The 21,616-nt window shown below is 52.6% G+C and overlaps 2 protein-coding genes across 3 annotated transcripts; one reads left to right on the top strand and one right to left on the bottom strand.

Annotated features, from left to right (window-relative positions):
• The first annotated feature begins 1,188 nt into the window (after positions 1 to 1,188).
• LOC136400641 (fumarylacetoacetate hydrolase domain-containing protein 2A) lies at positions 1,189 to 10,222 on the top strand. The gene is made up of 8 exons (XM_066377687.1): positions 1,189 to 1,354; positions 3,837 to 4,087; positions 5,522 to 5,738; positions 8,284 to 8,343; positions 8,526 to 8,688; positions 9,562 to 9,670; positions 9,778 to 9,865; positions 9,998 to 10,222. The coding sequence occupies exons 2-8, from the start codon at positions 3,843 to 3,845 to the stop codon at positions 10,058 to 10,060; spliced, it is 945 nt and encodes a 314-aa protein (XP_066233784.1). The 5' UTR covers positions 1,189 to 1,354; positions 3,837 to 3,842; the 3' UTR covers positions 10,061 to 10,222.
• Positions 10,223 to 10,437: 215 nt separating this feature from the next.
• On the bottom strand, positions 10,438 to 21,275 carry LOC136397827 (glycerol-3-phosphate acyltransferase 2, mitochondrial-like). 2 transcript variants are annotated; one of them, XM_066372319.1, is made up of 20 exons: positions 21,213 to 21,275; positions 20,965 to 21,078; positions 19,829 to 19,902; positions 19,310 to 19,414; positions 18,949 to 19,077; positions 16,626 to 16,725; positions 16,135 to 16,268; positions 15,792 to 15,891; positions 15,016 to 15,135; positions 14,775 to 14,857; positions 14,349 to 14,467; positions 13,208 to 13,278; positions 12,866 to 13,106; positions 12,643 to 12,791; positions 12,433 to 12,510; positions 11,824 to 11,952; positions 11,625 to 11,745; positions 11,463 to 11,528; positions 10,961 to 11,016; positions 10,438 to 10,639 (listed from the first exon to the last, which is right to left on the bottom strand). In XM_066372319.1, the coding sequence occupies exons 1-20, from the start codon at positions 21,273 to 21,275 to the stop codon at positions 10,523 to 10,525; spliced, it is 2,169 nt and encodes a 722-aa protein (XP_066228416.1). In that variant the 3' UTR covers positions 10,438 to 10,522. The 2 variants fall into 2 exon arrangements, with proteins under 2 accessions (XP_066228416.1, XP_066228415.1); XM_066372318.1 differs by having other exon boundaries at positions 12,866 to 13,124.
• Between the last annotated feature and the right edge of the window lie 341 nt (positions 21,276 to 21,616).

Consider the following 21,616-nt stretch of genomic DNA (forward strand, 5'->3'; position numbering starts at 1 on the left):
ACGCACTTTGTTGGAGGTGTGACTAGAGTAAAACAACTCGAATGCAAGTCTAACCATGGCATATCCTCTGAGGACCTTCCCTGGCTTCCTGTGTACTAGATAAGACTCAAAACTCCTTCCTGGGACAAGTAAGGCTCTTGATGATCTGGTCCTTGATTAAGTCTTGGACCTTTCGCCCAGTGCCCCTTTATAGGTTGCTGTTTTCCAGAGGCCTGGAGAGCTTGGGTTGTAACTGCCTGATTAATTAAACTACCTCTCTAGGAGAATGTCTGTCCTCTGACACTGGAGGTTATGCCTCCCTCCTCCCCTTCCCTGCCCTGAACCCAACACAGTGCATATGAAGACAGGGCTGCTGCATATGGGTGTAAAGGCTGGACCTGCAGTCAAAAGTGGTGGTTCCTGCCTGACGAGGCAGTGGTGCAGTGGGGAGAGAGCATCAGCCTGGGATGCAGAGGATCCAGGTTCTAAACCCTGAGGTCACTGGCTTGAGTGCGGGCTTTCCAGCTGGAGCGAGGGGTCGCTGGTTTGAGTGTGGGATCATAGACATGACCCCATGGTTGCTGGCTTGAGCTCAAAAAGGTTGCTGGCTTAGCCCCAAGTCACTGGCACGGCTGTAGCCACCCACCCATCTAGGCACATGAGAAAGCAATCAGTGAACAACTAAGGTGCCACAACGAAGTACTGATGCTTCTCCTCTCTCTTCCTTCCTATCTGTCCCTCCCTCTCTCTGTCTCACGCACACACACACAAAAATGGCGGTTCCCCTCCTCACTGCCTGTGTCATCTTGCGCAAAGTACTTCCAGCCTCAGGTGCCCCACACGTAAAATAGGTACAATCATCCTTTCTCTTTTCAGTAATATGCCAGAGACTTGTCTGTGTCGACCAGCGCGCTATAACTTGATTTCTTCTACCGCATTTGCCCAACGATCAAAACGGTGTCTCGCTCACAGCCAGGGAGCCGACACCTGGAGAGGAGAGCGGCGCCCAGGGCGCAAAAATGCCAGGAAGCGCTCGCTCTCTCGCCACTGTGAGCGCAGAGCGCCACCGCACTTGCTCGCGCGGACCCAGCCCAGAGGCTTGAAGGTCCCTGGGTCGACCACCTGCGCTCTAGCGCTGGACCCGCCCCTCCAACGTAACTTCCGACTAGGGACGATGCGCCCTGCTATTGGCCGTTGTCCTGGACGTCACCGAGGAGCGCCGCTTTTGCCGACATCTTATAAGAGAAGCCGCCGGGAGCTCCCGCTGCGGTGGCAGGTTGGGGCGTATTAGTCACGTGGCTTTACTCCAGTGACTCGGTGCCGCGTGCTTGGTCCGACAGCGCGGGGCGCCCTCCCGACCGACCCCTGCGGCCAGGTAGGTCGGGTTCGGACTGGCCTGGGGGAATCCCCCGCGCGAGGTCCCGGCCAAGGGCAGGACTGGACCTCTGCCCCGGCCCCTTGGACCGCACGGAAGGGACTGCGTGAGCGCCCACTGACTGCCGGGCACCAAGTTGACCATGTAGGAAAACCGAGGGACTGGACCAGGGTGCTTTGCGTGTGGAAGGACAGTGGGACACCGTCCCAGGCACACACACGTCTCCAAGCTGCGATGCTGTGTGCTGTTGCCGCCTCACATATCTTTGCTTAAGGACCCTTTGTCAGAGTCGGATCGAGCTTCGGCTCTGCTACAGAGTAGTAACTGCGGATGCGCCGGGGCCACTTTCTGACAGATACCTTGGCCTCAGTGCCCTGTTCTGTAAAATGAGCGCACTGCCCGGGGGGGTTGTGGTAGGACCTAGTGAGAACCTGCATGTATCTGTCACATGAGAAGGGCACTGTCCGTCAGTGTGACCTGGGCTTGTCTTGGAGAGCAGGTGACCAGTATTACCCCTGAGGCGGCAGTCAACCGGTGACCAAGCTTCCCTGAGCATGGCTGAGAGCAGGCACCTGTCTGGGCCTCTAAAGGATCTCCAGTTGGAGGCCCCTACTTTTCACCACAATCTTCTGGGCTAAAGTGCTTTGTGGGGGTAGGCTAAAGCTGGATTATCGTGTTTGCACACTACCTGGTTTCTGAACCAAGAACTTCAATGTCACCTGGATTTGGATTCAAGTCTCAGCTCTTTCCCCTCCTTGGGAACATGGGGAAATCCCTTAACCCCTCTAAGCTTTAGTTTTTTGCATCTGCAAAACGAGATTTAACAATACTTACCTTCCACAATTATCGAAATAAATCAGACATTGTGGATAAAGCACTTAAATGAGACCTCACATTCAGTGGGAGCAGTTATTGTATATATTTTAGTGGGTAGAGTGTCTGAGCACATGCTCTTTGGCTAGAACAGGCTTTATCAGTGGCATGATTGTGTTGCAGGAAGGGACACTGATGGAGGATAAGACACTCAGATAACTTGATTAATAGAGAGAGGAGAATTTATTAGTAGCTGGAGGAGCATGTGGGGCTAGTAGCACCAAAGCCCAACCTCTGCAAATTAGATTTTCTTACAGGTTATACATGTATACCTTTACAGTCTCCAAGCAATGAGCACATGATTCTTTTAAGGTTTCCCAGGACTCAAGGAGAGGGGAGGGGGAGTTTCTGTGGGGTCAGCAAGGGGGAAGGGGTTTCTGGGTCACAGGTCATAGCTACATACAGATCCTACTTTTCTTGCTTTGTGTTGCAAGTGGCTCCAAGCAACTATTTAGAGAACTATGGGATGTAGATAATTTATAACTGGCTGACTCAGTTATCCCTGCTGGCTCCTTTCCATTGTATTCTTCTGGTTTCTCCCTTCTCAAAGCAGAAGGGAGGCTTGCACCCTCCTCATTCTCCCCTTTGAGACTCTAGAAATTCCTTTTATGCTGGAGTCTCACATTCTTAGCACACATATACTTTTCATCTACCCTATAGCTTCTGTTTCAGTCAGGGAACTCACACCCCCTTTCTGCATGACCCATAGTGGCACATGCATCAAACCTGAGGGTGATTTGTTCTGGACTTCCTTTGAGCAATGGTTGGTCCGGCTTTCCAACCCCCGACTCCGACTCCTCCTTTTGCTATTTTTACCTCGAACACTACTTTAGCAGGAGGGTCTGTGGGGTCATAACAAATATAAGGTTGGCTATTTCCCGGGTCACATACTGAATATTGAGTGTGATTATTGGTACAGGTCCCTTTCTGAGTTGGTGGAGACCTTTTGGCCTTCCTTGGTGACATGGATACACAGTTCACAGTCCTCTGCCCCGGTTCTCCTCCCTCCCCAGAGTCCAATTATAAGGAGCACCACAATGAGGTTCCTCAGGCTTCAGCTGTAGGTGGATCAGCTAGCTTCCAGTTTGTGGCTGGAGCAGAGCATGTTGTCTTTCTTAGGGTCAGCTTACAGGGGTTGGCAGGTCCAGTCTCTGCTGTCCATGAGGGCATCTCCACAGGGGCTGCAGGCTTCAGCCAGTTGTGGTGAATCCAGGCAGCAGTAGGAGTAAGGATCACAGTGTAGGGTCCTTACCACCTGGATCAGAGGGGAGCTGGATTCCAATCCTTGACCCACACCTGGTCTGGGAAAAAGAATGGACAGGGGCAAACAAACTCATCGGAGCCCTATCTAATATCCACTTGGATATGGTACAGGCTACCTTGTCTAAAGCCTCTAATTGCCTGTGCAGTTCTGTTTCTCCTAGTTCTTGGGGGTGGGGGTCCCTGGAAAACTACATAATATTGGGGGAAGACTATTGTATAATATCTCATAAGGTGAGTACCCAGTGTTCTTGGATGGGGAACACTGAATTTTGAACAGAATTAAAAGTAAAGCTTGTACTGATGTAAGATCCCCTCTGCACCCTGTGGCCCATTTTTGTCTCCATAGACTCTGATGCTATTTCTTGGTAGAAGAAGGTTGCTCACGGCTCTGCTGCAGGCTCAGCAGTGGCCCTTTCAACCCTCCAGAGACATGAGACTGGTGCAGTTCCAGGCACCTCACCTGATGGGACCTCACCTGGGCCTGGAGTCAGGGAATGGTGGTGGGGTCATCAACCTCAACACCTTTGACCCCACTTTGCCCAAGACGATGCTGGAGTTCCTGGAGCAGGGAGAGTCCGCTCTCTCAGTGGCAAGAAGGTAAACCAGCAGGCAGCGTCACCCTGGGTGGTTGCCTGGTCCCACTCTCCCTCCTCTCACTCTCTCCCTGCCCTGGGAAACAGAACCAGCAGGTAGTTCTTTTGCAAGGGAGCAGGGTAGCCTCAGCTTTCCTTTCTCACTTATTCTCTTAGTGAAGAGCCTTAGAAATCTTACATAGCAGCAACCTCAGTTTATAGAAGGGGAGACTGAGGCCCTGGGAAGGTGATTATCCCAAGATCACAAAACTCCATTGCATTGCCTTCCCTGGGGCTGAAGGTGCTGCCCAACCAAGGGGTCTGGGACCTGGGCTCCTAAGTGGCATCTTGGGAAGCTGGGGGAGGGATTGGACTCTTGGCTTCTTCAGGAAAAGAGGACTGCAAAGAGATGAATTTAAAGATGATTCTTGGAGCCTGACCAGGTGGTGGCACAGTGGATAGAGTGTCGGACTGGGATGTGGAGGACCCGGGTTCGAGACCCCGAGGTCGCCAGCTTGAGCGCGGGCTCATCTGGTTTGAGCAAAGCTCACCAGCTTGGACCCAAGGTCGCTGGCTCAAGCGAGGGATCGCTCGGTCTGCTGTGGCCCCCCCCCTCCCCCCGTCAAGGCACAAGGAACAGCTGGAGAGCCGCCGCAGGGAATTGATGTTTCTCGTCTTTCTCACTTCCTGTCTGTCTGTCCCTCTCTTTGTCTCTCTGTCTCTGTCAAAAGAAAATAAAAGAAAGGTGATTCTTGGATTTGGACTAGATTAGATAGGAACCTCCCTGAAACCAGGAGCCCTGTGGCATCTGGTCTAAAGGTACTGATGAACAGTAAACCACTTTGAGATATCATCTGTACCTTTTAAATTGGAAGAAATACAAATGTTTGACACTACACAGAGTTGGTAAGAGTATGTTTCCCAAACTTCATGTTCTCCCAAGATTGGAACCTACTTCCATATCCCTTAATAGGGTAATTGGGTTTATCTCTACAGTGCAGTAACATGAAGCTATAATACACTGTTATGGTGAGATCTTAAATATATATATATTTTTTAATGTGTATATAGTGTGCTATCTTTTCATATAAAATGATGAGAGGAGGAGAATAGGGTAGCTGTGAAGAGCTGCACAGGACACAGTGTGTCTCCAAGGCTGGAGCGTGGTGACTAGGAGAAAGAGTAGAGGAGTTCCCTTCCCCATTGCTCCCATCTACACCTGAATCCCCTTACATGGATGTGTAGTGCCCGATGGGGTAAAGGAAATCCACAGTGCTCTGATGTCAAGAAACAATAGCTGGCCTTGATTTTCACACTGAAGTCGATGGTTGACAGATCTAGAAAAAATATTTTAAAAAGCAAACTACAAGCTACAAGCTGTTGTAGGATCTTCACAGCATCCCCCAGGACTGCTGGCCTACTCTCAATCAGCCCCTTTCTTTTGCTCTGGTCTCTGCAGAGCCCTGGCTGCCCAGTTGCCAGTCTTACCACGGTCAGAGGTAACCTTCCTGGCTCCAGTCACCCGGCCAGACAAGGTGGTGTGTGTGGGCATGAATTATGTGGACCACTGCAAGGAACAGAACGTGCCTGTGCCTAAGGAGCCCATCATTTTCAGCAAGTTTGCCAGCTCCATTGTGGGGCCCTATGATGAGATAGTCCTTCCACCTCTGAGCCAGGTTGGTGCCTCCCTACTGCCCTCTAGAGTTACTGGGGCCCAAGACAAGGGCATGCAGCACCCAAGGTACAGGAGCCACCTGTCACTTAGTAGTGCATTAAACAGAAACTACAGGGGATTATGTATTAATAAGACTGGCCTCAGGAAAAGTAAAATAGAAGATAGACCCTTCCATTCTCATTTGTATTACAGAAGTAATCATTGTAGACAGTTATAAAATTCAGCATGTGCCTTCTATGAATAAGGACAATGTCCTACATCAGTGGTCCCTAACCCCCGGGCTGCAGACCGGTACCGGCCCATGGGCCATTTGGTACAGAATAAATAACTTACATTATTTCTGTTTTATTTATATTTAAGTCTGAACGATGTTTTATTTTTAAAAAATGACCAGATTCCCTCTGTTATATCTGTCTAAGACTCACTCTTGACGCTTGTCTCGGTCATGTGATACATTTATCTGTCCCACCCTAAAGGCCGGTCCGTGAAAATATTTTCTGACATTAAACTGGTCCATGGCCCAAAAAAGGTTGGGGACCACTGTCCTACATGACCATAATACCATTATCACAACCGAGAAAACCAACATGAGTAATCTCTAATACAGATATTATATATAGTCCAACTAGGAGATGACTTTCAATTTGAGTACTGTTTTGTCATTTGATTACCCAGGATCAAACAAGGCCATACATTATATTTGGTTATGTCTCTTTAGGGTCTATAATCTACAGACCCACAGGGATCCAAGGACTTTTTCTCAAATGGCCAGTTAGTAAATACTAAACTTTGAACGCCAGATAGAGTCTCTTGCCACTGTCTGTGACAGCAGCATGGCTGATCCATAAGGGAATGAACGTGGTTGTGTTCCAGGAAAGCTTCACCTGCAGAACCAGGCGAGCTGGCTTTACCTATGGGCCAGACTTTGCTGACCTCTGGTCACTGACCAACAGTCTGCTGCTCTTTTCTCTCTGTCATGACACTATTTAAAGAGTCCAGTTAGTAGTCTCATAGCATGTCCCACAGTCTGTATTTGTCTGTTTTTTTCCTCCTGCTTAGATTCAGGTTAAACATTTTTGTTAAGAGTTCTACACAAGTGTCTTGGTCCATTTGGGCTGCTCTAACTAAATAGTCCAGGTGGCCTGTAAACAACAGACATTTATTGTTCACAGTTTTGGAGGCTGGAAGTAAATATCAAGATGCTGATACATTTGGTGCCTCGATAGGCCATTCCCAGTTCCTAGATGATATCTTTCTGTGTGTTTCTACATGGTGAAAGGGGCCAGGGAACCCTCTGGGGTCTCTTATAAGGACACTAATCCTATTCGTAGGGGCTCTGCCCTAATGACAGTCACCTCAGGGCTAGGTTTCAACATGAATTTGGAGGGACACAGACATTCTGTCTATAGCACAGATATTGTGGCCTTACTGCATCCCCTTGGGAGGCTCTTGTCAGGTGCCTAAAGTGATCACCTGGTTCACTCGCTGCTCACTAGACCCCTTCATTGTGAAGGTGCATTTCTCTGGTCATGTGCAGTCTGTAGTTGTTTGAGACCATGGGGCTGCCTTACTGCCCTACAGTTTTACCGGACAATTCCCTGGTCATCTTTCTCTGACTCCATTATTGCACTGGGGGTTCGAAAAATGAGACTTTTCTATCACACCTTCTATTTTTATTAGCTGGCATTTCATGAACAAGAGCTGCCCTTTTTTTTTTTTTTTTTCTCCATTCCTTTAGTGTCACTGAATTCCTGATTTTTATTTTTAGCTAACATGTTGTAATCCATCATTTGGTCTTTTTATATGCAGATGATCTCAGTTTGGCCAGTGGGGGTGGCTTCAAGTTGGCCCCCATCCCTGTCACTTTTTAAGCACTTCCTTGCTTTCTGTACAAGAATGCACAGGCTTGTCTTACTGTGTTGGACCTGGAATTAGCCATTTCCCCCAGGGTACCTGGTTCGTTCTAGTGGAGAGCGATACTAGAGACCAAGGTGGCTGTCAGGTGTGCTCACAGCATCTCTGGACCGTTCAAAAGAGCAGCCAGTTTAAAAGGTTAGATTTTATGTTTTTGTAGCACTTTCCTGATAAGGGAAAGGCTGAATATGTTTTCATTTTCTGTGGCCCTGTGCATTTTTTGTGAATTGCTTACTCAAACCTTTTGCCCATACTTATTTTAGCATGTTGAGCTTTTTATCATTTAAGTGAGTTAATATATTAAAGCACTAGAATGGTGCCTGGCACATGGTAGTTAACTATTATCACTTGGTATCCATCCTTTTTTGGAATTATCAAGAGTGACTTTTAAATTTAGTCCCTTGATCAGTGTTGTTCCTCTAGTCACCATGGGAGTTAAGCCTGCATCCAGTGGTGCTGCCTGCCATTGCCCAGGCACGGGGTCTACAGGTCACACCTTGCTTTCATATGACTGTGGGCCAGCAGCTGACCCCATTGTTGGAGGCCGAGACCCTGAAACACAGCATGCAGCCCCTTAGCACAGAAACAGGCCTCAGAGCCGGGTTGTTCACTGCTCCTTTCCCACTCTACAGCAGGTGGACTGGGAAGTGGAGCTGGCCGTGGTCATTGGAAAGAAAGGCAAGGACATCAAGGTGAGGTTGAAGGGGTGGTGTCTATTGAATCTGGCCTCAGTAAGTGGTCAGCTGGGGTACCTGCCTTGTCCTTCGCTTAGCACCTTTGGTGAGCTCTGGCTACTAACGTGGGATAACAGCTTTGTTACAGCAGTTGGTATCACTGATTTAACCTCCAATCTGGCCAAACCCCCACCCCCTAGGCCACAGATGCCATGGCTTATGTGGCTGGCTTCACTGTGGCACATGACGTAAGTGCTCGTGACTGGCAAGTAAGACGCAATGGAAAGCAGTGGCTGCTGGGGAAAACCTTTGACACCTTCTGCCCCCTAGGCCCTGCCTTGGTAACCAAGGACAGTGTAACAGGTAAGTCTCTGACAGCCCCCACAATGGCTCTTCTTGCTCTGCTCGGCTATGTCAGAGCAAAGAAATACCAGTGCTCAGGAAATGGGATTGGGGACTGCTCAATGTGGAGCCTTCTCCTCAACTACCTTTCACTGGTTCCTTAGCAAGCCTCACCCTGGCCATGAGTTCGCAGCAGGCCTCCTTCCACATCCCCTCACCCCCTAGAGGACCACAGCCACAGATGTGACTGTTCATCAAGTGAATTGCAGAGAACAGCGGTCCCCTGATGGGTGGTCAGGCTTCCCCTAGCTGCCACCATCTGGGAGAGTCTTTCAGTTGGAAGCAAAGCTGGCCCTTGAGCATCACAAAGAATGACTGCCACAAAGCCCCTGCATTTTCTTCAGTTCAGGAGATGGAGAGGACCAACAGTACTGTGACCAGGGCAGCGAGCAGGGAGAAAAGCGGTGGCGCAGAGGGCCGAGTGTGGCCATTTGGGATGCGGGTGCATGTGACTGACAGGGTTGGCTTCACACCATCTTGTACAGTCAACAGTGCAGTTAAATTGTGTCCCAGCTGCTCTAAGAGGGTGTGTTTGTGACTGTAAAACAGAAGTTAAAAGTGTGGTTAGCCGGGACACTTACTGGTGAGTGCCCTCTGCCAGTCAGGTGCAGGTTCACTGCCCTGCTCATGCTGTTCCCCATTGCATTACAGATGTGAAGTCTTTATACCTGCAATTGTCAGCCTTTGCTGTACAGATTTTTTAAGCAAAAATAAAAACTGACATTTTTTTCTTCCCCTGGGGGGTCTGGAACACATCTTAATTCAGCCAAGTGACCACTGGCAGGTGGGCTTGGGGAAAACCGGAAACTCCAAGATGGTGGTTTTGCATTTCAGATCCACACAACTTAAAGATCTGCTGTCGGGTGAACAAGGAGCTGGTCCAGAGCAGCAGCACCAACCAGATGGTGTTTAAGACAGAAGAGCTGATAGCCTGGATCTCCCAGTAAGGAATGAAACCCTGCCCCACAGAGCCACCTGCAGCTGAGCTGAGCCCTCAGTCCCGGGCTGGGGCACCTCAGCCCTTGGTCTCACCTCGCCTTTTTGCCTCAGGTTCGTCACTCTTTACCCTGGGGACATCATCCTCACGGGGACCCCTCCAGGAGTTGGTTTATTCAGGAAACCTCCTGTCTTTCTCAAGGTAGGTTAGCTAAAAGGAAAAGGACCCAGAGGCCTTGCAGGCTTGGCTCAGACTTAAGAAACCCAGGCCTGTGTATGTGTAAATATGTGAGTCAGACTGAGGACTGACAACCTGGTGGCCACTCTGTTGCAGAAGGGCGATGAAGTCCAGTGTGAGATTGAAGAATTGGGTGTCATCGTCAACAAGGTGGTGTGACGGCTCCTGCTGCGGCTCTGAATTTAAGACAAGAGGTGGGACTTCCATCCTTCTCAGTCTTGTAAATGGTGAAGCCCAGTGGCAGCCCCCTTAAGCTTCCTCATCTAGATAGAGAGGAGGAGGTAGGGCTCTCTTCACAAATAAACTTAGGCTAAAGCAGCAGCTTGGCTTCTTCCTGCCTTTTATAGTTTGTTTCAGGGAATGAGGTGGCCTTGTCACGGGATGGGAAAGGAGAGCAGACGCTATGTACACACACCAGAAGACACTGGTGAGCTTGGAAAAAGAGGACTTGTCCAGTCCAGGTCCCTTGTTTATTAAACCAAAGCAAGATACAATGAGACAGTGGAACCTCAACAACTTAATAGGCCAACCCAGGGTCTGCAGCAGCCTCTGTCTTCTGGCTCCAGGGCTAGGCTGTGTTCTGAGACTGAGAAGTCTCACCACAGGTGCCACACCACAATTCTAGCCACAGATGAATTGCTGGATGAACTGTTGCAGCTTTTCCTGATTGTCCTGGCTGGTGAATGTAGGGGACAGGTGGAGCATGGGGCCTGCAGGGCTGGGCGTCTGCTGCAGCACCTGTGCCGTGGAGAAGGGCTGTGAGCACTCACCATGGGGAAATCTACAGTGAGGCCTCTGGTCCCTTAGGTCTCAGAGTTTGAACAGTGCTGCCTCTCAAACCATCCCCAGCACCCCACCTGGGAGTAGAATGAGGTGGTGGTTTGGGAGATCAAGAGGGGCAGGAAAACCATCCTATCTTCCCCAACTCCTGTCACAACACCTGTAACACCTGTTCTTGGGAGACACTGGGGAAAACCTGAGGTGGGTACAGGTGGGCGTCCCTGAGCAGCTCTATCAGAGTAGAGGCAGGGGAGAGGAGGGTGAGACTGCCCCTCTTACCCCCAAGTCTCTGAAGGTCCAGACAGCCCTGATGGCAAGACTTGGGTCCGCATACTCTGGGTGGGAGAAAGAAATGAAGCTCTAGAGCAGCGGTTCTCAACCTGTGTGTGGGTCGTGACCCCGGCGGGGGTCGAACGACTAAAACACAGGGGTTGCCTAAAGCCATCAGAAATACATATTTTATTTAAAAATGTATTGTATAATAAATATGTATTTTCCGATGGCTTTAGGCGACCCCTGTGTTTTGGTCGTTCGACCCCCGCCGGGGTCGCGACCCACAGGTTGAGAACCGCTGCTCTAGTGGGTGCCAAGAGCCACTGGCACAGGCTTCTCTCTTCTTGCTAAAAGAAACCACCCAAGGCTGAGCTCAGGCTGCATCCAAAGGCCCTCTACTCTGCTGCCGTCTTTCCTGGGGTGGAGCTGTCACCGCTCAGCAGAGGGCAGCAACCACCACCAGCAAGCACCTGCCTCCTGGGCACCACTTGGCTGCTTGGGGACTCACCAAAGAACCCATCCTCCTGGGCAGTGGCCTGCAAGAACTGGAACAGCTGCTCCACAAAACCTGACTCTGTGGGGCAGAGGAGAGTTAGGGCTGGCACAGGCAGAGCCCTGCCCTGACCTCTTAGCCCCTCCCTGAGGATGACCAAGGGAGTGCGAGTCTCACCTGTGTCAGGCAGCTGGCCCTGGTGGAGGAAGGTGGCAGCCTGTGCAAAAGCCTTGAGCACTGGGCTGAGCAGGCGGCACAAGAAGAGGAAGAAGTCAGGGCAGCGAGACTGCTGACTGAGCTGGAGGGAGACGGGCCAGGTGAGGGCAGCTCTCGCTCTCCATACTGCCTCCTTCCCTGGTGGCTTCTCCCAACGTACCCTGAAGTACCGGCCCTCAGTCTCAAAGTCATCGCTGTCACTATCTGTAAAATCCCCACTCGGTTTCCACAGCAGCTTGGCACTGAAACGCTGTCGCCCTGTATCACAGGCCTGCTGGGAGCCTGGAGACTGGGGGCCAGAGGAGCCATTGGTCCCAGTCAGGCTGGCCAAGGTTCAGCCCTGAGCCCCCAGTTCACATTACATGGCAGACAAGGCACATGGAAGCACAACTAGTAAAAGACCTAGGGAGTTCAAGAGACCCTGTGGGGACACAGTGCCTGCTGAGCCAGCCTCAGGGTGAGAGGAAGTAGGCACCCACCCTCAAGGCCCACATCCCTATGGGCAAGAAATGTAGGGGCAAGAGGTGTGCAGAGAACCTCAGGGATACCACTGTGCAGTCCTGTCATTTTAGACACACATAGACCCAGGGCTGGTATGGTCCACCAAGCCCTGAGGCAGAGGCAGAAGAAGGACCTTGGCCTCCCTGTCTGCCCAGCCAGGGGCTGCCCACACCCACAGCAACATGGGGCAGCTGTCACTCAGGTGGAAGGCTGAGGGAGGCCAGGCTCGGGCAGGGATTTTGATTTTGTCTCCAGTGGCTTTGCCTACCTCCTCAGCAACCAGGAGCCCACACTGGATGAGACGATCCAGTACCTCCTGACAGTAGCAGTAGGAAGACTGGCAGGGCTGGGGAGAAATGTGTCCATGTGGCCTCAGCAGAGCCTGGCAGTGGGCAGAGGTGGCAGGGGCAGGGTGGGCACGGTCTTTCCTGCGACTGAGGGAGCACCCAGGCCCGAGCGGGCTGAGGGGAAGCCTGACCTGCAGCAGCAGCAGGTCCTGTGGCAGCAAGTGCAGCAGCAGCAGGATCTGGCGATACAGCTCATTCTGGCTCAGTAGCTGGATTCCCTGCAGCTCCCAGGGCCCCTCTGGCGGCACTCTGCCTGCCAGCAGCGCCCGAACTGCACAGGCTTGGGAGGGGGTCAGGTGTGAGGAAGCCATCCCCTAAACTGACACCCCAACCACCCGAGCCCACAGGACTCACCACCCACGGCCTCGCTCAGGAAGGCAGGCAGCAGCTCGGCACTCAGGTGTGCTAAGTGCATGAGGCCTGGACCAGGCCGGGGAACCACCAGCAAGTCCCCCTGGTGGACGCACAGCAGAGCCACATGTGCCCGCAGCAGGCTCAGCGAGTGCCGTACTAGGCATCGCAGCTGACCTGAGAAGCCCACGTCAAAGCCACGCAACAGCGTTTCCTCCGTCAGCCAGGAGAACTCCCCCAGGAGCTGTGACAGGAATACACCCTAGGTGGGCAGTGCCGGGACTGAGCAGTAGGGCCACACCCCACCCACAACCAACCCCCTTTCCCCCTCCACCCTCTGCCTACCTTCTTGTGCTTAAACAGCAGCAACGTTGCCATGATGGCTGTGCTCATCACCGCAGAGTTCGCAATGCTAGCTGCAGCCAGGGTGGGGGTTGATGGTCAGGGGCCTGGGCCCAGCAGCCAATTCCATCACCCAGGTCTGGACCAAGAACAGTCCTCCTCTGCCTCCTTGGCAGCAGCCCCCCTCCCCAACAACTCCACGTCAGGGAAGGAAAGAGCAGGCCTGCTTGGGCTTTGGGGGCCACTCCTCTCAGTGGAGAACTGGCATTTATCAAACCTATCAGGGAGCTCAGCCTTGCAGGCCTACCCACCAGCCCAGTCTCAGCCACAGAGGAGTACCTGAGAAGACAGTGGTAAGCCTATTCTGTTAATAGTCCTCTCTGAAGGCCCTGGCTGGTTAGCTCAGCGGTAAAGCATCAGCCCAGCGTGTGGAAGTCCTGGGTTCAATTTCCGGCCAGGGCACACAGGAGAAGAGCCCATCTGCGTCTCTACCCCTCCCCCTCTCCTTCCTCTCTGTTTCTCTCTTCCCCTCCAGCAGCCAAAGCTCCATTGGAACAAAGTTGGCCTGGGCGCTGTGGATGGCTCTATAGATTTCTACCTCAGGTGCCAGAATGGCTCCAGTTGCAACGGAGCAATGCGTAAGATAGGCAGAGCATCGCCCCCTAGCGGGCATGCTGGGTGGATCCCAATTGGGCACATGTGGGAGTCTGTCTGTCTCCTCTCGCTTCTCACTTCAGAAAAATACACACAAAAAAAGAGTCCCCTCTGTGCCAGGCACTATGTTAAATTCTTCACATGCATTATTCCATTCAGTCACTGGCACTCCATTTACAGCTCAGGAAACCAGGCTCAGAGAAGTGAAGTGGTGAGTCCGAGGCAGGGCTGACCTCAGGTGGGTGGCCTGGATCCAGGCATCTGCCCTCTGTACAGCCCACCCCCTGCGGCTCAGGTGGCCATCTGTGTGTACTCTCTAGGGGCTCCCTCATATTCTCCCTGGTTGCCCCACTCCTTATATATCCCAAGTGGGTCACTCAGGCAAAGGGTCAGATGCAGAAACCCACTTGGAATGGAGGGCCCTGGCAGCCCGTTGACAGGAAGGATAGCACAGGGCCCTCCCCAAAGGCCCAGACCTAGCTCCCCTCACCATTCAGGATATGACGGCTCAGCCTTCTGACGAGGAGCTGGTCCTCTTCCTTGAGGGCCACAAGGGGCCCAGTAACTGGGGTCCACTCCTGCTCCTTCTCAGTGTCTGGTATGATAGTACTAGGATAGAGAGAGCACAGGAAGAGGGGAACTAACCTAAAAACAGTCAGTCTTGGGAAGCCCAGAACTTTCTCAAAAGAGGTTTTTTCCCCAGCCCAGGCCCAGGGTAGGAATGGCTCCTGTAACCACTGCCCCTCCCAGCCACTGCCATTTTCTACACTCAGATTATAGGCAAGGAGGGATGCCAGCCACTATCCTAGATGTCCCAAAATATTTGGTGAGGGGAGGATGAAGCTAGTGATGTCTGTGGCTATGTGCTGAAGGACCACTTGCTATGCCCGAGACCCACATCCTCCCATGCCCCTACCTTTGGCCCAGCACGATGGGCTGCAGCAGCTGCTCCAGGGTCTGCCTGCTGCCCCAGCAGCTTCTGGCAGTAATAGTGTATTCCTGCCCAGGACAAGGTGTCAGTTGCTGTGCCTGCCCACTAGAAAACCTGCACATCCCACTGAGGTAGGGGAGGTTATCCCTGCAGTGGCTCTGAGGGCCAGGCTGCCAGAAGTGCCAGGACCTCAGGTCCTCCCAGCTTTGCCCAACAGACTCCGTACCTTCAGGGAGAAGGGCTGGGCCAGGTGAACACGGACGCAGCCCCGGCGGCTATAGCGCCAGCCTCGCAGGCTCTGCAGGATAGCCAGAGCTCCTGTCCACAGCCCCAGTGGGGCCGTGGCCTGCAGGGAGGGAGGGCCTGAGGGAGCTGGCTTGCACAGAGCACTGCTCTCTGCTCAGCTTTATCTTGCAAACTGGTACATGATTATGACCTCTACAAGCTTGTTTTCTCATCCATAAAACAGGAGAAATCCCTTCCTAGTGAGGTCTTTTGAGAATGAAGCAGAGAATGATTATCTCAGCCTGGACAGGTGCTACAGGATGATGACTATAAGGGGAGAATTCCCTTGTACCCCCCTAACCCTATCCCTGAGAGGCACTCAGCCACAGGACACAACATATTGTGCCTCTTCTAAGGAGATGGTGTCCACTTGGGGTCCCAAGAGGCAGGAGGGTCTCACGTGGTGTGTATCATGTGCATCTGGAACCAAGTCATAGGTGATGGCCACTGGCACCAGCACTGCATCTGGAACAACGCCCACCTGGACTGCCTGCACCACCAGTCCCAGCCAGGCCTGGCCCAGGGCTGACAGCCAAGGCCCCTGGGTCCCAGGGGGCTCTTCCAGGAAGATGAGCAGGGGCTGCCTGCTGACCAGCAACTGCTCCACAACCTTGAAGAGGGTAGGGAGGTAGTGTCAGAGGCAGGTATCAAGACCAGAGCAGCAACAGGTACCTATACAGTGGCCTGGCCCCATACAAAACCACTGGGGACACTCACCGCGTGAACCACAGCCCTTGCAACAATCCCCTCAGGGTTGTCCAGGGAGAAGTTGGTCTCTGGGGGTAGGAAAAGGCACCCAAGCTTCCTTAGCAGAGCTCTGTGGAGCACAGGAAAGACAGAGCCTGATGAGGTAAGGGGCTCAGATGGGACCAGGCTGGCGGCTAGTGAGAGCCTTGGCCCACCTAGGGCCATCTTGGCTGAACCCACAGGCTGAACTGGTAGAAGTTGGGAGCAAAGAGACCAGGAACTGCTGCTAGCAGACTCTGATCCACATCCCCACACACCCCTACCCCAGCCTGAGAACATTTCCCATGCGTGTCCAGGGGCAGAAAGCTTTTACCTGAGGATGGGAGAGCAGACACAGGGGTCCCAAGCCAAACGGAGCACACCTAGGCCCTGGGAAAGCAGCATAAAGGGCAGCAGGATCCCGTCCAGGAGTGACTTGTGGGTGGAGAGGAAGACGAGCGGCGAGCCCTGGTTGGAGAGAGCCAACCTGCATCCACCCTGAAGACACAGGGAGCTTACACCCTGCGCCTCCAGACCCAGGGCAGCTACAGACTGACAAAGAATTCAGTTGGGCAGTTCTTCCTTAGAACACATTTCCCAAAAGGAAAGGAGCTCTGTGGGCGATTTTTAAGGTAACACACTGATGTAATGGTTAAGACCATGATGAAAAGACGTTAGAGGAAGCCCCATGGGAGCAGGGCCGTGAGACACGAAGAGAGGTCATCAAAGAGCAGTGGAGTTTTCCCAGCAGGGAATGGGGCTGGTCCTAAGAGCTTGGCCTAGCTCTGCTCCTGCCATCCCATCCCCATTGGAGGGCGGGCTTACCGCCTGGGAGGCCTTTTGGACCATCTTCATGTGGCCCTTGTGGAGTTGCACATTCAGGAAGAGGCGGTTCAGGAACCGCAGCACCGCCCAGCTGAACAGCCTGAAGAGCAGCAAGACACAGTGTGAGGGGTGGCGGGCACTGCCCATAAGGCAGGGCCCCCCAGCATCTAAGAGGGCCTCCAATTTTGTCCCCAGTTTACAGAAGAGGGAGTGAGGCTCAGAGAGGCTACAGACTGAGTAGGAGAGAAAGCTAAGTACTGCCAACTGGCAGGCTGGCCTGACACCAGAGCCCATGCCTGTGAGATGCTGACACTCCCGTGAGGCCTCCTGGGGCAGCCACTCCCTGTAAGCTTCAGCCCACCTCCCTTCCCCAATTTACTCCAAAGGAGATTAGAAGGCTAAGATTCTGCAGGCATAGCTTGGCCTTCTCTTTGCAAACTGCTGGGAAAAGTTCGTGATACTGGAAGGAAAGGGAACTGAAGGGGAGCAGCTTTAAATGAGAGCAGAAGCATTGATGCAGGTAGCGTGGAGATTTGGTGGGAAAGCAGCGTGTCCTCATCTGATGACATGAGGTGGGGCATCAGCGGACAGTGGGTAAAGCTGAGAAAGAGCAGCCTGGACTGAAGCCTGGGCCCCTTAGAGAACTGCACTCAAAAGGAAGCAGGTCCACATGGTGTGTTCTTCTCTAGCAACATTGGCTGCTCAGGGACCTCAGAGGATGCAGGAAATTGGGTTCAAACAGAACCGATTGTGCCCAGTAACTCCTTCACAGGGGTGCTAGTATCATGATGAGCCCTGGAACTGAAGCTACACCAGCAGCGGCTGATAGCCAGTATAAAGGTGGCCAGGTCAGGGGACTAGAAGTCTCAACAAAGGCAAAAGACTTTTCACGTAGAGGGCCAGTCTAAGTCGACAACCTCTTCTATTTTCTATCCTTCCTCAGTGAACTTCTCAGCTCTGTCAGAACAGCTGAGCCTGAGACATGCTGCCCTGTGCCCTTTTTCCCTCCATAACTCACTCATGCCCTGGCTTCAACCATCATCCATGTGCTAAAGCTTTGCAAATGTACATCCCTGGCCCCAGGCTCTCTTCTAAGCTCAACTCATAAACAAATGCCTCCACCAGCACATCAGGTGTCTGAAACTATATCCAAAATATCCTTTGTGGACCTAACTCACTCCTCCCAAACCTGCACCCCCATCCATACCACCAGGTGCTTGGCCAGAAACCAGCTCTCCTGTGAGTTCTCCCTTTTCTCTCACTATCCCACCCTGACCTCCAATCCATCAGTGAGTTCTGCAATTTCACACTGGTCTCTCAATCCATTTTTCTAACCTCTAGTGTCACCTTCTATCCAAGCTATCACCATGTCTCACATGGACTAACAAAACAGTTTGCCAGATGGTCTATCTGTTCTCTACTCTTGATCCCAATTAATCCTGTTGTAATTCTCTACTTAAAACCTTTCCATGAGTTGTCACTGCACTTAGAAATCAAATCCAAACTTCCTGTATGGCCCTGTGTATCTGGTCCCTTCTACCTCTCATTTCGTCTCCAAGAGCTCCCTGGCCAGCTTCCAGCTGCCTGAGCTTTATGAGCAAACCCAGGCCTTTCCTACGACTATCACTCATGCCATTCTCTCTAGTGGGACTATTCCTATCCTTGCACCTCTTACCCCAAGGCTGGATCCTTTCCCCCTTTTCATCCCTGGCTTACAAGTCTCTTCCTCCCCTGCAGGTACTTTCAGTCCCAGCCCTTTTTCTGTTCTTGCTGCCATATTTATCTGTTTGCTCTGACCTGTGCACCCCTGCATTCCCCCTGGAATAGCACCTGCATCTAAAAGGAGCTCAGACTGTGCAGATGAATGCGAGAGGGAGCAGGTGGTGACAGTAGGATGAATGTGGGAGGGAGCATGGGGGGCCTACAAAATCAGGGAACCAGTCACCACGGCCTCTCTCCATCTCTCCACAGAACCTCACCTGAGAGAGGCGAAGGGATGGAGGTGGGTGCTGAAGTCTGGGCCACAACCCAGGACAAATTCCCACCCCCAGGACAGTCACTACCCAGGCCAGCAGTGTGAAACCCCCAGATTGGAAGCTGAGGGCTGCCTCAGATCAAAAGCCCATTCCATGTCCAACTGGTCCCACCAAGGAGCCAACTATCCTAAAACGGTGTCAGTGTCCAGGTCAGGGATTCCCCCAGGCTCTCTAGTAAACACACCATCTGGCTCCCCAGTGGGAGGTGTCCAGTCCTTCCCAAAACTCACTCTCCAGAAGGGCAGAGGCCCTAGCATAGGGATGAGTATCCCTTAGCACAAAGTTACCTGAGCAGGAATGAGCTGGGCTGGGCCTGGATGTGACCCAGAATACGCTGTACCTCTCTCTTCACAAGGCCAGGCACCTGGCCTTCCCCAGCCCCGCCCGGGGGTCTTCCTGAGATGACATTCTGTACCCTATGGTGTGGGCAGAGTGGTGTCAGGCTGGGGCAGGCCTAACATCCCTCAGGTCACTTTCCTTAGCCCCACCACCTCCTCAGGGCACACTTCCAGTCTTCACCCTCCATCTCGGAACTTAGGCAAAGCTAACACTCCAGAAGCCAGCCCTCAACCACCCTTGCCTAGAGCCTCTGTCATCCCTTCAAGGATCCCAGAAGTGCCAGCCCAATACCAGTCCTTGCCTCCTCACCTAGTGCTCTCCATGACCTTCTGTGCGGCATCCTGGCAGGGGGGGATGTGCTGCTCCAGGGACCACAAGAAATAGCAGAGCCTCCGAACCAGCCAGCCCCGGAACCTGAGCACAGCCCAGGAAGCAGGGGGAAGATCTTTCAGAGGGTCTCCCTCCTACTAGGGCCCACAGAGGGTAGTCCACCAGGACTAGTAACACCCCAGTCCCATGGTCTGAGAACACCTGAGCTTGGCTTATTACACAGCAGAATGAGGAAGCACCTGCCCATCTGTGCCCCATTCCCGCCCCCTCCCCACTAAGTAAGGTATAGGTTCAGGGCCTGACACGCAGTGGGCAGCTCATAAATACTAACAGAAGGAACTGCTGGAGAGCTTTTGCAGTTCCTTGACTCTCCCACCTGTGGATATGGAGCAAAGAGCAGGGGCCCTTCTTTCCCATTGGAGGAAGAAAAGGATAGCACAAAGCAGGGCCTTAGCAGCCCCACACCTCAGGGCCCGGCCCACCCCTGGCCTTGCCTACCTGGTGTTCTCCTCCTTTACCAGGATCACATTGCAGAAGCCCAAATCCATTATACTTCTGTGGAAGAGGGACTCCTGCTCAAGAGGAGGCAGGGACAGCATGTCATTGAGGGGTCTTTGAAAACCAACAATGGAAAGCCCCTGCTCTGTCTTCTGTGGTCCCTGCCTGATGGCCTGTCATGTCTGCCAGGAGGTAGGACTGTAGCACAGCCATTTCCCAAAAGATGCCCAGGCTCACTCAGGAAAAAGGGTTCTGTGGTCAAAACGGAAGGGCTACATTCCCTACAGTACCGCCCTCTTGGAGAGCGGCACGCTGAAGTCTGTGAGGTCTTTCATCTACCTCAGAGAACATACACATAGCCTGATCTCACCAGAACTGTAGGTCCCATCAACACATGAGGCATGGACTCACAGGAGGTCTTTGTGTGTGTATGTGTGTGTGTCAGAGACAGAGAGAGAGACAGAGAGAGGGACCGATAGAGACAGAGAGAGAGATGAGAAGCATCAATTCTTCGTTGCAGCACCTTAGTCCCTTTAGTTGTTCATTGATTGCTTTCTCATACGTGCCTTGACGGGGGTCGGGGGGGGGGCACAGCAGAGCAAGTGACCACTTGCTCGCCAGCGACCTTGGACTCAAGCCAGCAATCATGGGGTCATGTCTATGCTTTCACCCTCAAGCCAGCGAACCTGTGCTCAAGCTGGTGAGCCCACACTCAAGCCAGTGACCTCAGAGTATCAAACCTGGGTCTTCTGCATCCCAGTTCAATGCTCTATCCACTGTGCCACTGCCCGGTCAGGCTCATAGGAGGTCTTTAACCTGTTCTAAATGCTGGGTAACTGAGTGGGTGGGTCCCCAAAACTAAACAACAGGACTGTGCAGGCATGGTCAGATCCCAGCTCTCTGGCCACTCTCTGTCTTCTCAGGACACTCTGCACTTCCCCACCCAACTCTCTGAGAACTGCAAGCCAGCCTCAGGCCAACAATACAACCAGAACCAGTGCCTCCGTTCCCCTGAAAGATAGGGGCAAAGGCATGGGCAGGGAAAGCTAAGTCTGGAAGGACATAAGGGAAGCTATGGCTCCCACAACCAAGCTCCTCCAAGTTCCCCTAGTGGGTCCCAGCCCTACATTACTCACCCAGCTCTTGGGGGTGCAGGTCTGGCAGCAGCGACCCACAAAAGGGCGGTACTTCCCCAGGAATGGGGTGATAGCCTCCAGCTTCATCTCCAGGCCTGAAGACCACAGGCTAGTCTGGAAAGTGGCCACAGGGAAAGATGAAAAGACTCAAAGTCCTTGGCAGAGGAAGGGAGGGTCCAAGAGGGAGGTTCACAGGGGGGATGGTGGGAGGGCAGAGGGTATCCTGGGAATGAAAGGGGCCATACTACCTCTTGGCCATTCTGGCTGCTCCTCTGCTGAGTTTGGAGTTTCGCTCCTAACATTGTGTCCATGGGTGCCTATAAGATCTGAGAAACATCCACCTCTGGCTCTCTTCCTCTCACCACAGAAATCTGACCTAGGAAAGATGGAAGGATGGATGGGGTACTGGATTCTGGGCCACAACCTATGGTTCCTGTGGTCACCACCAAATTCTCATCCCTGGAAAAAACAGACTACACCCAGGCCAGCAGTCACCTTCCACCAACTGGGCTGGAAGCTGACTTAAACCAAAGCCATGCCCCATACTCAAATGTTCCCACCAAGGAGCCAGCTGTCCTCCAAAAGTTTCCATGTGCGGATCAGGGGCAACCTAATGGTGAACGTAAAACTCAACTGTCTTCCTGTCAACACC

The sequence above is a fragment of the Saccopteryx leptura genome, chromosome 3, assembly GCF_036850995.1.
Source record: "Saccopteryx leptura isolate mSacLep1 chromosome 3, mSacLep1_pri_phased_curated, whole genome shotgun sequence".
Lineage (NCBI taxonomy): Eukaryota > Metazoa > Chordata > Mammalia > Chiroptera > Emballonuridae > Saccopteryx > Saccopteryx leptura.